At 46.5% G+C, this 15881-nt stretch overlaps 2 protein-coding genes and 2 long non-coding RNA genes across 6 annotated transcripts in view; 3 read left to right on the top strand and 1 right to left on the bottom strand.

The window, feature by feature from the left end:
• Window positions 1–10192, bottom strand: nr1d4a (nuclear receptor subfamily 1, group D, member 4a). Of its 2 annotated transcripts, none has more exons than XM_057042020.1 (8): window positions 9707–10192; window positions 5010–5318; window positions 4829–4917; window positions 4592–4736; window positions 2045–2616; window positions 1771–1956; window positions 1480–1690; window positions 1–1377 (listed from the first exon to the last, which is right to left on the bottom strand). In XM_057042020.1, exons 1-8 carry the CDS (start codon window positions 9720–9722, stop codon window positions 1181–1183), a joined length of 1725 nt encoding a protein of 574 aa, XP_056898000.1. In that variant the 5' UTR covers window positions 9723–10192; the 3' UTR covers window positions 1–1180. The 2 variants fall into 2 exon arrangements, with proteins under 2 accessions (XP_056898000.1, XP_056898001.1); XM_057042021.1 differs by lacking the exon at window positions 9707–10192 and adding an exon at window positions 5768–5916.
• Window positions 2731–8378, top strand: LOC130530656 (uncharacterized). The gene is made up of 3 exons (XR_008951893.1): window positions 2731–2967; window positions 3773–3851; window positions 7072–8378. It is a non-coding gene; the product is annotated as an uncharacterized LOC130530656 (long non-coding RNA).
• LOC130530655 (uncharacterized) lies at window positions 9955–11059 on the top strand. Its single transcript, XR_008951892.1, has 2 exons — window positions 9955–10094; window positions 10410–11059. It is a non-coding gene; the product is annotated as an uncharacterized LOC130530655 (long non-coding RNA).
• Window positions 11060–12126: 1067 nt separating this feature from the next.
• The window catches only part of rarga (retinoic acid receptor gamma a), a 35706-nt gene continuing 31951 nt past the window's right edge, over window positions 12127–15881 (top strand). Inside the window, exon 1 of one of the 2 annotated variants that reach the window (XM_057042024.1) lies at window positions 12127–12279. The gene's annotated coding sequence lies outside the window, so the exon portion shown is untranslated. Of the gene's footprint in view, window positions 12280–12326; window positions 12499–15881 lie in introns of those variants that run through there. The other variant, XM_057042026.1, reaches the window with a different exon arrangement.

The following is a 15881-nucleotide window of genomic DNA, read 5'->3' on the forward strand; positions in this document are numbered from 1 at the left end:
TTGAGTCATATTTGAACTTTATGTAATTTCTATTTAGGAACAGAGCTTTTCAAAATATACAAGATGTCTTCAGTTAGCCATAATCAAACAAACAGTGAGAGGACCAAGTAAGATCTCTCACCCTAAAATATCTCTTGTTTGTATGACAAACATTGGGTCATAGGGAGGGTGCACGTGGAGCGAGTGCTGGTGATTTCAGGGATAATGCTGGTTGTTGATATCATCCGACAGCAGGAAATGTGCCTAAAATATTTAAGAATCCCTACCACATATTATTCTGTGCACAGCACCCTTTGACACGACTGAACCCGTACCTGCTGCAGGCAGGACAGTACATTCTTCTTTACATCAAACTCATCTGTCTGATCATCTTGTCTTTACAGTCATCAATGCATTACACATTTGGCTAACATAATATGTACAGCAACAAAAATAAACAAATAATCTACAAAAACCAACATGCATGGAGTGTCTCCATCTGTTCAGATGTGAAGATATAGTGACACAGAATTGTGAAATAATATCCATAAAATGCCATTGACATATGAAAGATGGCATACTTTACTAAACACAAGGTTTTAAGCATATTTTCTGGAAGATCAGTCAGAATTGGTAAAAAGACAAAAAGGATCTTATTGCATGAGTGACACATTAAAAAATAGTCTCATTCCAATAATAACAATGGTGAGTGTGATGCACAATTACCATAATAATTCAGATACAACTATATATTATTTACAGGGTCCCTTTATCTGAAGCACAAACTGAGAGTCTTTACAAATGGTCCCAAAGTCATAAGATTTTGGAGCTACGATTTCCATCTTGCTGATCTCAACCTGTGCTGGCTTTTATTCGTAGTTTGATTGGACAAAATGAAGAAATGTACAAATGATTGTGCAAAAGGATCATAGTTACAGTACTCTATGTGATCTTTTATATGGTTTACTGGAACAGGCCTGTCAGGAGGTGTTTAAGGTTCTTCGTATAAATTAGCTTGTGTCTGGATGGTTCTTTTATCTGAAACGGTGCAAGAAGATCAACGATTGCTCAAAAAACGCGGTTTGTTGTGCTCTAATTCACATTCCTCTTATTGCACAGGTCTATGCCCCTGGATTTTTGTAGACGTCTCTCTCTTGGAAGTTGTGTGTGTGTCTGTAGGCGGCCCATGTAAGCTTCCTGCTCAAGGGTTGATGCGGAAGGCCAGCAGCTTGTCAGAGTGCATATTGTTGAGCGTGCGAAGGTCCGGCAGACGCAGGAGGAGTTTGGGGAAGAGAGCGGTGTCGTCAGGGCGATGGCGAGTGATGAGTGACCGTAGAGCGCGGATCAGGCTCTCCTGTAGCTGCTCCACAGCCCGCATGTCTGAGATCCCAGTACGGTCTGCAGGACGCAACAAACGTGAGTGTGAGCGGCTGACATAGATGTCAGAGTGATGCATAACCTGCGTGCAGCATTTGTCAATAAATAATGTCCCCTGCCTACCTGCAGAAACCAGGACAACAGCCATGAAGAGGGCCATTTCGTCGGGCTCCAGGCCCAGAGAGCCCAGCTTCTCACTGAACTCAAACATGGCGTCCAGGAGAGAGCCCATGCCCAAGGCCCGCAGTGAGGACAGGGGGTACGTCTGGCCGTTCAGAAAGGTCACCGTGTGTTTTTCAGCATTGAACAAAGTGCAGAACCTCACCATCAGAACCTGTGAGTGAAAAGCAATAAAGTTAAGAATTTTAGAAAGCCCAGAGAAGAATGAATGATGAGTGCAAATGGTTCCATTACCTGAAAGGTGCCTGATTTGAGCAGCATGACCTGGTCATGTTGGCTGAGCTCCTGGAACCCTGGGATCCCCTTGGCGAACTCTACAACCTCTTTTACTGCAGGAGTGAAGCACTGAGAGAAAGATTCCCATATCTCCTGACTTGAACGCTCTGGTCCGGACACAGGCCAGGCATTAAGTGGGCAGGCCTTAGAGAGGGACAAAAGACATACAACTGATGAGTTTTACAGACAATCTCCCGTCTCCATAGAATTTTGTCTGTTTTGGGTTCCTTACCAGCACTTTGGATCCTGGAGCTAATTTCCACGGGCACGAGGGCTGATTTGGGGTGTTTTCTGCACTGTGAAAACTGTTGTAATCACCTGAGGTGCCTCTGGGATTTGTTGTGCTGTGAGGCTGCTCATAGTTGTTGTTGGTTGAAATGGAGAAGGCGTAGCCGCTATTGTCCACGTTGCGGAATGCCTGTTTGTTATCACTGGAAGTCACTGGACAATGAGCGGCAGGGGTAATGGGGCAAGAGTGGTAACTCTGGGTGGAGTTACGGTGCTGGAAATTGGCATCGTGAGAGAAGGCGGAGGTGTTATTGTTGTTGGTGGAGATGTTGGCCATCTTGGCTGGTCTTTCTTGGCTGCCGCCATCGCTGCTGGTGCTGAAGATGTTGCGATATGCTCTGGAGATGGCTCCGATAGCCTCTTTGGAGCTGCAGTCTTCTGGGTTGGGAGGCGTTTCCCTCACTGGACTGGAGTCCATTTCCATGTTGGCCGACTCATTCAGGCTGTTCATGTAGCTCTGCATCTCGTCCAGAAGTCTCTGCTTCTCTCTCTTAGGGATGCGTCCGAAACGCACAGCTGAGGGAGACACGAAACGTCCGAAGAGATCAGATCATTGTGACGAAAATGGAAATTACACAAGATGCTCATCACTGTCTCCATAAATCATGTTCATATTAGCAATGAATACTGAATACCGAACACAGAGCTGCTGCTGTGTCTATACATTAAACCTACATTTCTGCACTGTTAAATGAATTCAGTCAGTTTTTTTGAGATGACAACTTTCTCTCTCTCACTCAGCCCGTCCTCCCTTCCCACAGTAACCATCAGCTGGAGAGGCTATTTATAGACCTCCTGCTACCATCTGCCTCATCCTCTCCTTCATCTACCCCTGTCTCCTTCATCTCCTGCGCCCTCCCACCGCTGGTAAGTAGGGCAGTGGGGCAACGTGAGCGTGATGTCACTGGCACTGAGAACGTGAGAAAGTAAGGGACGAGGGAGGTGCGCTTGATGTGCAGAAACGAGTTGAGGAGACAGCCGCATCAACATGAAAAGGACTGACAGGAAACAATGGCGAATGGAACGTGCGAGTTTGCGCCACCATGTGTGCATGTGGGAGGTGCGTGCGTGCACGCGCGGTGTGAAATTAGACAAGGCAAGGAAAAAGTTGAAGAGCCACAGCTTCAAAGGCTCCTCATTTCAAAGTGTTACAGAGATTGTGCAACAGCAGGGACATTTTTTTTAATTATTTAAAAGCTTCCATATGCAGCATTGAGAAATAAAAGCAATTTAAATTCACACATGCAATATCACGAGTTTCCTGAGTGAAGTGAGTGCCATCAATGAATAGTTTTCCTAAATTTTGGAATTATTTCTTGCTCCTGGGCCAATAACACTGCACCTTCCACTGTGCTTGAAAAGAACCCAGTTCTGGTAAGCTCTGAAAATGATGCTCTACTTAAACTCTGAAAAATGTGCCATCATTAGTGGATGCCTCATCGTAGCGCACGGACCACAGTCACCCTGTGCAACTATTTCTTGTGGGTAGCATTCTGGGTTTCCTGTTTTTTTATTCTGTGAAGTGGAAACAAAGCAAAAAGGGGTTTCTAGGTTGTGGTCCTCCTTCCCTTAAAGCGTGGATGCCACTCTGTGTTCACATTTTGTTGTTTTTTTCCCCCTCTGCACCAGAAGTGTCAAGCACACATAGAAATAACACTAACCTCTTTACTAGATTAGGCAATGTGGGGTACTGGAGGGCGGAGATAAGAAGAAACCATACTGGGAGGAAGAAGAGAGGCAAACTACACCAAGTAGGTCATGATGCATGACTACACTATCGTCCATTTCTTTTCTTTTTTTAAAATATTGTTTTTCTAGGTCACGCCAGCTGTGTTTTTAAAACTGTGACGATAGGTGATCAATCACAGTTAAGCTATCAGAGACAAAATAAGGTGATGTGGCCATTTTTGCCTGATTAAATCTGTCAAAACTGCCTGTTTTTTTCCACAGCTCTCGAATAATTATCGCCACATCCCTCATTAGCTGCAGTGAACTGGTCTATTGGCGCGCACGTGATTGTTCGAGCTGACCCTGCTCCAATTTCCCAAAATAATTCTGATGTTTGCTGCAATTTTCGAGATGATGGATAGCTTTGGGGACTTCAAGGCTCTTCTTCCCATAAATCATCATCTGGGGGGGGGTGTGAGGGAACACAGTGGGTCAGATGGAGAGGGAGGGGCTGCACAGAGGTAAGTCTAGTGGGAGGATGGTGCCAAGGGCAGGAGAAAGACACCGAGAAACCAAGAAAATTACAAAGCCAGGTGGTAAGTGGAGACAGAGAGGGGACATGTAGGAGCAGGTCTGCTGTCAGCATGAGGGAGCGAATGTGCTACTGGCATGATGACCTCAAAAGACTTCCTGTGTGGTATTTTTTCAGACAGACCTACATATTGGGGCCCGCTGTGCCACTTTCAGGCTGAGCTTTTCCCTCCTGCTCTGGGCTGATCAAAGCACAGCAACAAAACTCTCATTAAAAGTCAGGTTGTCTCACCATCTCTCGACATGCCCACAGACAGGCACTTCTTGAAGCGGCAGTGCTGGCACCGGTTGCGGTTCATGCGCATGATGAGACAGTTCTCGTTCTTCACACACATCTTGTAGTTGATGTTCTGTTGAATGCTGCGGCGGAAAAAACCCTGGAAAAAAAATAAACATGGGCAAAGTGAAACTGCGTGCATATGTCGGAAAGAACTGCGAGCATCATTAGTTTCCTGAGGGAGGCGCCTACCTTGCACCCCTCACACGCATGCACTCCATAATGGAAACCAGATGCAATGTCTCCACAGACTTTGCAAAGCAGGACCATCCCACCTGACTCTGGAAATGAAGGAGTCCAGAAACAATTAGATTTTAGAAAATAAAAAAAATGGTAAAAGTCTACAAAAGCATTTACAGAGAGAGACACTAACTTGTGAAAGTTCCTGCAAACCCGCATGGCCTCTTTCCTGCAATGGGGTGACCGAATGTGTGGTGTGGAGTGGCCGCTGCTGCTGGGGGTCCGCTGTAGACCTCCGGGAACTGGAACACCAATTTAGAGGAGGGAGTAGTGCCCCCGCCTGCCCTGTGCTTCAACACCCCGATCTCCGTGAAGGTAACCTCCTCTGGCGAGGATGGCTGGGAGTGTGAGGAAGGTGACTGTGTCTGGTACCCGCTCGAGGGGCTCCCTGGGCTGGGGCTGGAGCTGCCAGAGGAGCCTGCGTACAGGATCACTCCTCCTCCTGCAAATTAGGGAAAGGGTGGAGATGAGATACCTGCAGGTTCGGGGCCAGAAACGCCACATTTAAAAACCCAATCAATCTCCAATACTCATGTCCTGTGGGGATAATGTGACGTAATGTTGCACAACCAGAGAACAGTTCTGAGACTCCTCAGCTCCGTTGCCCTATCATGGGTGCAACATGCGTAATCGTGCGCTCAGTCGGATAAAGCAGGCGCTAAAAATACCGCATGTGGCACAGCAACAGAGCAGACAGCGCTCTCCTTTCCTGCATTAATCCCGCGTCATGCTACCGCAGCATGCGTTCGGAACTCGTGAAAACATGTGGAATGCCCTCCCCCCCCGTTTGGATGTCTCTCTCTTTCTCTAAAGTTTCGCTTCAGACTCTCTCTTCCCTCCTCTCTTTGACTTCTAGTCATGCGTTGCGGATGAGCTGAGACGCGGCCTCACGTGTCTGCGGGGTTTGCTGCTGCCTCCGCTCCAATAATATCCTCGCTCTCCTGGCACCGTGCCCAGCGCCAGCCAGCAGCGCGACACCTGACCGCCGCCTCACATGCGCGGACTCCTGACACGGTTACTGCCCGCACCTAATCCTGCAGCCTCGTGTCGGAATACACCATTCCAAGACAGATCTGTGTTTACAAACAGCCCGACCGCGAACTATAGCATATAGACAGGGGTGTTTATGCGAGTCACGTTTTGCAAGAGAACACCGCACCGGTCTACTGAGATGACGACTTAATAGACCGCATGGAATAGAAAACCATAGTTAAATAGTTCTTAACGCTCCAAAGACTTATTCGAGATTGCATGTGTCCGACTTCTAAATATCACGTTTGCAGCGGGCACGTCCCTGTGTTGCTCTTTGCTGCTCATTGCATTTGTTTCCGCTCTGATGTTTTGATAATCCCCGAGCCAGCACGTGTTTCCGCTTTGTTGACTCATGCAGGGCTGAAAATGGACCCGGCAGATCTGAACTTCACCTCTCCCTGAGCCTTCGGCCCGGCCCCCACCCGCGCCCGCTCCACCCAAACACATTGCATGTCCACCTGAAGACTCACATGTACAGTAAAACGTTCACGCGCCGGCGCAAGTGCTCGTTTGTAAAAGTCTGTCAATTAACAATGTGGTTGATGGCCACGTGATCCAATGGCAATGTGACAGGAATGTTGACAGAGCTTGTAGCAGTAATAAAAGAGGGGGCATTAGATTTGAATTGTCCACATGGCATTGTTTATTGTAAGGGTGTTTATTTGCTCGTGAGTCAATTCGGCTCTTGTGGTTTATTATTTTCTGTCCAAAACAAGAGAACCACTTGAGTGTGTGCAACAGACTCCTTTAACTTACACTTGGTTAACTAGGTCAAAACCGCGGATGCTCGGTAGAAACGTGTCTCTGCCTGCAGCACCGATGCTGCATCCAGCGCATGATGCGTGCTGCATCTAAATGTTCGAGCTCTTAGATCCTGAATAAAAGCGCTGAGCCTCGGTCTGCTGGGTGGGTTAGGCGCAGAGTCACGTTTCGGTCGATGCACGCACCCTGAGAGGATGGGCGCCCCGGCCGGGCACAGATGTTTGCAAAGTCAAGATCGAGTTAGTCTCTGCTACAGTGCCCGTGATGCAGTTCGGAGGGGAAAGATGCTTTCAGCGCAAATAAGAGGCGCATGAGGCGGGGAAACGTGACGGGAGAGAAAGAGAAGCTAATGCGTGGAATCGCTGACCCACTGACCAGGCTCTCCCCCTCCATCACTGCAGGCGGCATCAGTGCACAAGCGTCCGTGAGTGCGGGAGGAGGAGGAAGAGGAGGAGGGCCCGGGTATATCTCACGCGCCGCACGCGGCTCTGCGAGTGAAGCCACGTGAGGAGGCTTTCTGAACCGAGCTTTCGCAGGAATGACACGCAGAGGCGCTCCAGGAGCCAGTGCTTCTACTGTCCACCAGGGGCCCATAATTAAACAGCCAAATTAAATAGAGCAGTGTTTTATATAGGGTGGGCTGACTGTGCAACACCTACATGCACAGTCAGGCGCTGGGCAACAACGGCATGCATGCTTTGCAATTAGTCCCAGTTGGACGGACTGTCAAAACATAAAAAGTACACAGGTAAAATAATAAAGGGTCGTGGTGTCTGTGTGTGTGTGTGTGTGTGTTGGGGTATGTTTTGCAAGGGTATGCCCCAAAACCCCAGACGTACAATCAGATTTCACTCACACTGCAAAATCTGGCTGCAGGAAAGACGATTTGTAAAAGTGTCTCCTTGAAAGACAATGTCCTGATCTGATGGGGGAACACTTCAGTTCAACCATCAAGTAGTGTGTCACCATAGAAGAAGGTCACAAGATGCACAATGAAGACTTGTACTCTGTTCTGTAATATTTCAGATTCGTAAGCATCCTGGTATGTAGCTATAAAGTATGTCACATGGAGTCTTGTGTCCCATTTAAAACAGGGTCTACAGATTGATGTCAATAAACCATGCAAAATGTTTTACACCCCAAGTCAGTAGCACCTTGTTTTAAAGGGTCACTGTCAATTGTGGTGCCATGAAAACTGTTGCAGCAAAAGATTGTTCTGTTTTGCTTCATTTGACTGATTATTCAGTTTTAGATTTAAGTTTCTAGAATATTGCAGCCATTTTTTGGTGTGGGACTCTGGCAGGGTTACAACAGTCTGAATCTGATGAATCAATAGTGACTAAAGTTTTAGGTTCCACATAAGAACGAATAATAACGAATCAACGCAAGAATCAGTAGTTATGCTTAGACCTCAGCTCCAGAATCCTCTGTTCTGGAATGAAACTTTGCCGCTAGGGGGCAGTACATTTAGATGGGGTATTTCATGGCTTAACATTTGCTTTCTAACAGCTGAAGAGAAGCTAAGCTCTTTGGACTTAATCAGACTTGCATTTACTGCACCTAAAAGTGTAGATTTAATTATTCTATCAAATAACACATACGAATTGAAGCACTACCATTGCTAATATCAACCATGTATCATATACTGTGAGATATTTTGAATTTTTCTTGGTTTGTGTCTCCTTGTGTCTAATAAATTCAAGACATATTACTGTAGTGAAGTGTTTTATTGTTGCTTATACAGTGTTGATTCGTAAATTTTGTGTGCAGAAATGTCTTATTTTATATTAACAGCATACCTTCAGGCAGAATTAAATAGCTTGTTGCTCTGGTTATGCAGTTATAATGCTTACGTACCAATAAGGAGGTCATTCCTGCATTTTTAAGAGGTGACCTTTGCAAGCACCGATTAATTTGTAATTTTGATATTTCAAAAACTTTTTAAAAAATATATTATTTTCTTTTTTTATATATAAAAAGGGAAAAATCCTTGTATGTGTGCAAACACTTTGCCAACAACCTGATTGATTGTTTTATTGGTTCCGTGTGTTAGTTACAATCACTGAAAGTGAATTAATCAAGTAAGTGTTGATACAGCATTTCAAACAACTGCTGTGAAATATAGAAACATGAATGGTTTAATATTCTTTTAATGTAGCTGTGGGGAAATGTCTTGCCCACTGTGTAAGGAAAACAAAGTCGTGTGCATGTAATAACGGAATGATTAATGTGATTAATCCAACAAGGGCTCTGTGTCAGGGCTGGTGTGTCAACTCTGCCCTTCAGATTACAGCTGTATGTCGATGGAACACGGGCCGCGCCTCTTGTCACCTGTGCCGGAACGTGACTGACCCTGTTGTAAATGATTCACCGTCAATTACAAGAGAAGAGCAAACACGCACGCTTTTGGCTGACCTCGACACGAAGCTGTCTAATACAGTTTACTGGATGGGACTCTTTCCAGCGCAGTCCCTGATCACGGGCAAAAACACGCCCAGGTCCACTCGCACCGTCTTGTTGACACCAGCCGGTTGAGATTCTTCCGGTTTCCGAGTTAATGACCATCGTGTCAGTGGGCTGAAGCTCCACGTGAGTTTGTTTTCATCAGCACAAACAGGAAGTCGCCACACAACACGGAGCGCGTGCCGCTGGCTTGACAGTTGTACTACGGCCAAGACAGATCTGACAACTGGCTGCAGTTGTTCCCTACAAACTTTGGTTCGGCTGGATGTAGACTGTTGGAGAGGTTAAACGTCCGCGCGCATGAGCCCGACTGGCACACATAAATGATGCAGCAATGAAATCACTGAAATCAGTACTAATCACACCTGCATGGGTCAACAGGGAACATATAACAGTTTACAAGCTGCAGTTGTATAAAATTGTAATTCTGTATGTGATGAAAGTGAGAGCATCTTGGGCTTTCACCATTTTACCACCATTTCACCACAATCGGCAGTTAAACGTCGATTACGTTGGCATTTTAGGGGAATCTTGAGCTACAGTAACGAACATGGAAAAGTTGTGGGTTCTTACCTGGGCTGTTGTCCATTCCTCTGTCGGATTTCGGTTGCGTTAGCTGTCTGAAGATGGGCGTCCGTCTCTGTCACTAAACTGGAACCAAAGTCTTCTGATGGGAGTCGAGAAAGTCAGTGAAGAGCTGCGCGTGAAGAATCTCTTCCATGGAGCGAAACGAGAAGGAAATACGGTGCCGACGTCTAGCGCACGCCAGGTTCCCCCGGTATGGATGCTGAGATCTGCTGCGCCGCTCCGCTCACCGATACCTGGACACCTTTGTGGATGCTGTGATGCTGCACCGGCGAAGAGGACACAGTTGAGACTGATTTCAAGAAAGTGGAGTCAGCGCAAAGTGGTGAACGGGGTGTCGGGCGTGACACACACCCACTCGCAATCACGTTTGCAGGTGAGTAGGAAATGTGACCTTTTTCCCTCTGTGCGTCCAATTTGTGCGCTTGTGTTTGCTTGGGAGATTTGGCTCACTCTTGGTATCGCTCTCTCTCTCCCCCCCTTTCTCTCTCTCTCTCTCTCTCTCTCCTTCACGCTTTTGTGCGTTTTCATTGGCGGGGATTTGGAGCCGAGGTGGTGGTGGGGGGGGGGGGGGGGGGGTGATGCGCTTATTCGAGCGTGGTGCGTGTTCAGTTAAGCCAATCTACATGTGCGCTCTACATGTGCAGGAGGGAGCGCTGTCCTACTGATACACATTTTATGCAAAACACAGGGCGCGTGGAGCGGAGCGATGAAGAGATTGGAGGAGGAAGCACATGGACAATGGGCGTGGCTCACCGTGACTGCTCGTGCTTCGCAAACGGTAAACACAGATTGGCCCGGCGCTAACCGGTCAAACAACAAGCAAGTGCCAAGTTTGAAAGATACAGTACGGGGTGAAGGAGCACGTTGGACGTGCAATGCACTTCTGCACACACGCAAACCTCATACCAACAGCATGCTAGAATTAATTCAAAGCTTATTTGGATTGTATTTGTTTTATCCTGTGAGCTCAAATTCTTCAACCTGGCCTACTTTGTGAAGTAGTAGTACACCCCCTAACTAAAGTTAAACTATATATATTTTTTGCTCCTATGTGTGAATGTTCATGTGCAATACAATACAGCATAACTGAAAACGCCGCATCTGTAGCAATTCATGGTGTAGTTTTATATAATAGCATGATCAGCTGGACGTAATTAGATATTTTAGATACATTTACTATACATTTACTATAATTTTATAATAACACTGCAATGAAACATTGGAGTAGTATAGACACCAGTCGATGGCATGTTCTTTCAAACGATCTACTTAATTTAGACTTGTTTGCAAGCAAATGACAACGCGTTTCAATAAATAAAAAGATCCACTTGAACTTTTTATTGTTTTGTTTACTTTTGCTGCGTGCAACCCCCCCGTGACCAGTAGGGGGAGCCATAGCGTCGGAAATGGTCCAGATGAGGGCTCTCTGACAGGTTTTTTGCGGGCGTCAGGCAGATGTTTGGTGGGCGTGGCCAATGAGGACCCAATAATACGGTTAGGAAAAGTGTGAAAAGTGCGGTTTTTTAAACGATACACGTCTATCAGCTTTTTCTTTCAGTGAAAATAGAAATGGAAACGTTGCTCAAGATAAATGTTGCAATTCTTTATTTTTAGCCGATGCGTTTCTTTATTATATGCAAAATAAATAGGGCAGATGTAGAATTAGTTGTAATATAGTCGACCTCCTGTATTACATTCATATGAGAGACGCTTACATATGTTCTAGAATTAGTTATACTACTGCTAACACTAGTATACTTACAATCATAGTGCTTATTATAAGAGAGTTACACATGGGTCATCTGGGGAAATTTGAGATCAGCTACTTTTCTGCCCACTATAATACTTTTATTTAATAGTGTTTTACAGTTTAATAGATACTCGAGTGGATGACCACGTTGTTAATAAAAGTTAATGCGGCATGCATCTTCACCATTTATCCTGAAGGTGTCACCTCTTAATTGCTTAATGATCTCCTCGGCTGAGGAAACTATTCTGCACCTGGTCCATCCCATTTGATAACTTTTCTTGTACACAACACCACTCCCTCTTTGGCCTATATTGTAAACATAAGTATGTAAACATGTACATGTGTACACAAAGCAGTGTACAAAAAATTAAACAAACAATAAACGCTGTGGACAAACCGCATACGAACTGGCATCATTTATAAGACCACTAGAAACTTTGTAAAAAAAAAAACAACAAAAAAACCCAAAACAAAACAAAACAAAAAACTAACCAAACTAACCCGTCATTTGACCATTTATTCGTATAAGTTATTAGAAAAAAACTTATGTTGTGTGTATTACACTCGTACATGCAGTGTTATGAGACACATATGAGACTATTAATCAGACGCGTCCAAAACTGTGCGCGGTAGTAACGCGTAGCCGCTCGTTGCGTTTCGATCAGGCATCGCCGCAGTCACCTAATCCGGCTTTGGCCGCTCCGCGTCCGAAGCGTCTCGGCGTCGCGATCACATCCCCGCGCACGCGGATATCGGCGGCGGTCCAGCAGCAGTTGAACGCGGTGGGGGGGATTGGCAACGCACGAAGGTAATCAGATAACTCCCGAAATTATCGCTGAAGCGAACGAGCAGATGGCGGCGCATTGTAGCCTAAACGCAGAGGATTTCCTCTGAACGCTGTCCACGATACAGTTTTTGTAAAAACTTCGTCGTATGCGCGCATGCCGCCAGCCCGCAGCCTTTTAAATGTTATAAAACTATGCAGAGAACGCGCTGAGCGTCGAGGCCACGGTTGTAGGCTTTCAAGGTAGGATTACACTGCATAACACAACACGATATAAATCAAAGTTCCGTCGCGACGCGTCCGAAAGCGCAAATCAGCGCCGTGTTTTTTTGTGTTTTGTGTCATCACGGGGACGCGTTACGGCAGGGCACGAAATAATTACAGGCTGAACAGAACAGGAGTAGCTGCCAACATACACACCTGCAAAGGCTTTGGCCGGAGGCTTAAAAAGACAAGTCTCCATCACAGCCTGCCTGTATATCTGCCTGTCCCCCAGCGCACAGGGGCCCCCCTCTCTCACCCTCCGTCTGCCTTTAGTGAACGATACCAGCTTGTTGTGACTGATCAGAGGCTTACGTTTATTCCCAAGGGGAATCTCTCTGCTCGTTTAGGATTAATCAGTATGTAAAAGCTAATTAGAAAAGATAACTTAAAAAAAAAAGTTTTACATCCGTTCAGGAAAAAGGGAATTAAAAGCAGGCTCCTATTCACTGTCAACATGTAAAACATATGCAAAATCTTATATCAGTCCCACATACTATAAACTTTGATGTTTCCTGTTCAGTATTTAGTGCCCAGCATTCTCACAAGGGCAGTTTTATGTGCAGGGAAAGAGGCATGGAAAAGAAGACCTTTCCTTTTGAGCTCACAGATTTGCAGTAATTACAGAATCACTTCCATATGTGGTTCTCTGGCTGCCTTCTCGCTGCCCCCACCACACTTTTCCCCAGTATTCTCTCATTCCCTCTCCCTTCTTTCATTTGTGTTCTCCCCATTCCTGTTTTTTTCCGTATGCTTTTATTTTTTGGCTTGCCCTCATGCACTCAGTGAAGTCTCTCTAAAAACCGCAGCTTGGACAAAGTTTACGAGAATCACAACATCCTGGCATTTTTGGCGAGCGAAGGCACTCTGGTGATCAGTGAAACCGTAATTGCCCCCCCCCCCCCAAAAAAAAGTGTGACTCGGGATGAGAGGAGAGAATAAGACATTGAACGCAGAAGAGAAGTTTGGAGAATACGGAAATATTTAAAAAAAAAGAGGGGTGGGGGGGTGCTTGAAAAATCCAAGAAGTAGGAACAGAGTATGAAGGAGGGAGAGGTGGAACAGAAAATGAGGCATAAAGGGGGAGGGAGGGCTGGAGTAATGCTTTTTGACAGAGGTGGGTTCAGTGTGGGTTCATGGTGACATCATGGCTGATTTTTGTGAGGAAAGTATAGACAGGAGATCTGTTCACCTTTCATTGGACACACATGTCAGGGAACAGGCAGAGTGCTTATGTGCTGGCACACACCACACACAACACACACACACACACACCAGTTGCTGTGTCAACAGCCTCTGAATGCACCCCGGAATATGCGCAGGTTGCGCTGTGCACTCCAGTTTTATCCCCCCCCCCCCCCCCCCTCCTCCCTCTCCTGGCTTTTCTTCTGCAGTTAAATATCTTTTGGCTCAAAGTTCTGAGCTTTGTTCTCATTTGTTTCCTTAAAATAAGAGCATGCACGCCAGCGCCGTACGGCGTGCCCTTCAAACCCGGACACATACATTTCTCCGCTGCTGTGGCTAACTCATTTTCCTTTGAGTAGTATTCATCCGTGTGTATGTTTTTATTTCGAGGTGGTTGGACTCTAAATGAGCACACTTTGCCAGCCTAGATGAATGAGCTCCTTCATTTCACAGGATGTGTATTTAAGTCTGTAACCGAGCAAGGGCAGGCTAGTGTGTGTGTGCGTGTTGTGTGCGTGTGTGTGCGTGCGTGCATGTGCGTGTGCCCTGCCTGTCTCAATGTGGCACCAAACTTTAGATGACATCAATCTGAATGCGGGGAAATGGTGATCTCATTACAGGCATCTTGTTACTGATTAAAACCTGCCACCCCACCCCCCACCCCACCCCCCACCCCTCCAGCTATCCCTTCAAAAAATTCCTTGCTCCCTCCAGTTTTTACTCCATCCTCTCCCCTGTTTCGCACCCCTTTTTCCTCCCACATTCCCTGTGCTGCTGAGCCCCCTCACCCGCTCTCTTTCTCCCTCTCCCCATTTCTCTTTAACCCCTCTGACCTCACTTCCTCCCCTTCTTTCTGCCTTTATCATCCCCCCTTTTCCTCCTTCCTTTCCACTGCCTTTTCCTCCTCTCGGCAGCTCCGGGCCTCTGTTACGTAGCCCTGCAAATGCAAATCCGAAGCGGCAGCACGCAAATGAGTTTTGATACTTTCATGAATATTTCATAGTCTCACGAAGGCACGAAGAGAAGCTGCAAAGTGTTGTTTTGAACAATACCTGCTCCCCGGATGGCCTCCTCTGAAGAATGGCCCCTCTGCATTCGACTTCTTGTCACAGTGCTCTGCGTTAGGATCGATGTCAGGGCAGTGTGTTATGATGTCACGAGCCAAAGTTAATGGCATGAGAATGGAGGGGGCCATAGGCCATGTTTCCAGTGGTGCCCTGAAAGAGAGATAGCACCCTGATCCGTCTTCATTATCCCCCACTCTGCAGCCTCCCAGACACAATGATCATAAATCTCAGGCTGGAGCACACTTCACTGACACTGAAACACAAACACTAGTAACCTCTGACCTTCTCTCCGCTACTGCCTACGCATCATGCACACAGGCACGGCCGCGCTCGCACACAGTCGCAAGTGCAGGAGCACGTGCAGAAGCCAAACACCCCCCCCGCTATCGTCCTCTGTCATAATTTAATAAGGAGAGCGGCGCGCTCCATCCACTGACACACGCGCGACAGCCATCATACACTTGACTGCCCATTTCTGACACAACTGCATGGTCTCGTTCACACTTTTCGGCTCCGGTCGCGTCCCTGAGTCAGATTTATGTTTGATTTCTGGCTGTGTTTGCCATCTTGTTTCAGTTTTACACAGTTGCTGATTTAGTACTGCTATGTAAACAGTGAAAGGATTTCTACTAGCCTTAGCGGCCTCATAAGCAACACATAAATCAAACGTAAACGAGATAAGGATCAGCCGAAACACTCGGAGCACTGTGGCTGAGATCAGTGCTTCCTGAATTTGAGGTTGCTGCAAGAAAGTGTCGCTGTGCACTCTCGCTCCTTATCCATTCATTCACTCTGATCATGTACAACATGGCTGTATCCACAAAAGAATATTCCAGTAGCTGTCTGTCAACCACATGTGGCTGTAAAGATCGGAAGCTTGGCGGGAGGGAGGCTTTTCCTCGCTAGCTTGACATTAGCGCGGAGACACACTGCGATGTGTGTGTCGGAGGATAAGATCTTTGCCCCTGTCAAGCCAGTTATAGTAATTTACGAACAGAATGAGCACCAGTTATCACAGCTCTTAGGTACAGATATTGGAGAGATATTGCAGTAGATCACTTTACTGCTTTTGTCTCTGACCTTTGGGGGGCTGTCGAGGTCGAACACAGCGCC

The sequence above is a fragment of the Takifugu flavidus genome, chromosome 8 (assembly GCF_003711565.1).
Source record: "Takifugu flavidus isolate HTHZ2018 chromosome 8, ASM371156v2, whole genome shotgun sequence".
Lineage (NCBI taxonomy): Eukaryota > Metazoa > Chordata > Actinopteri > Tetraodontiformes > Tetraodontidae > Takifugu > Takifugu flavidus.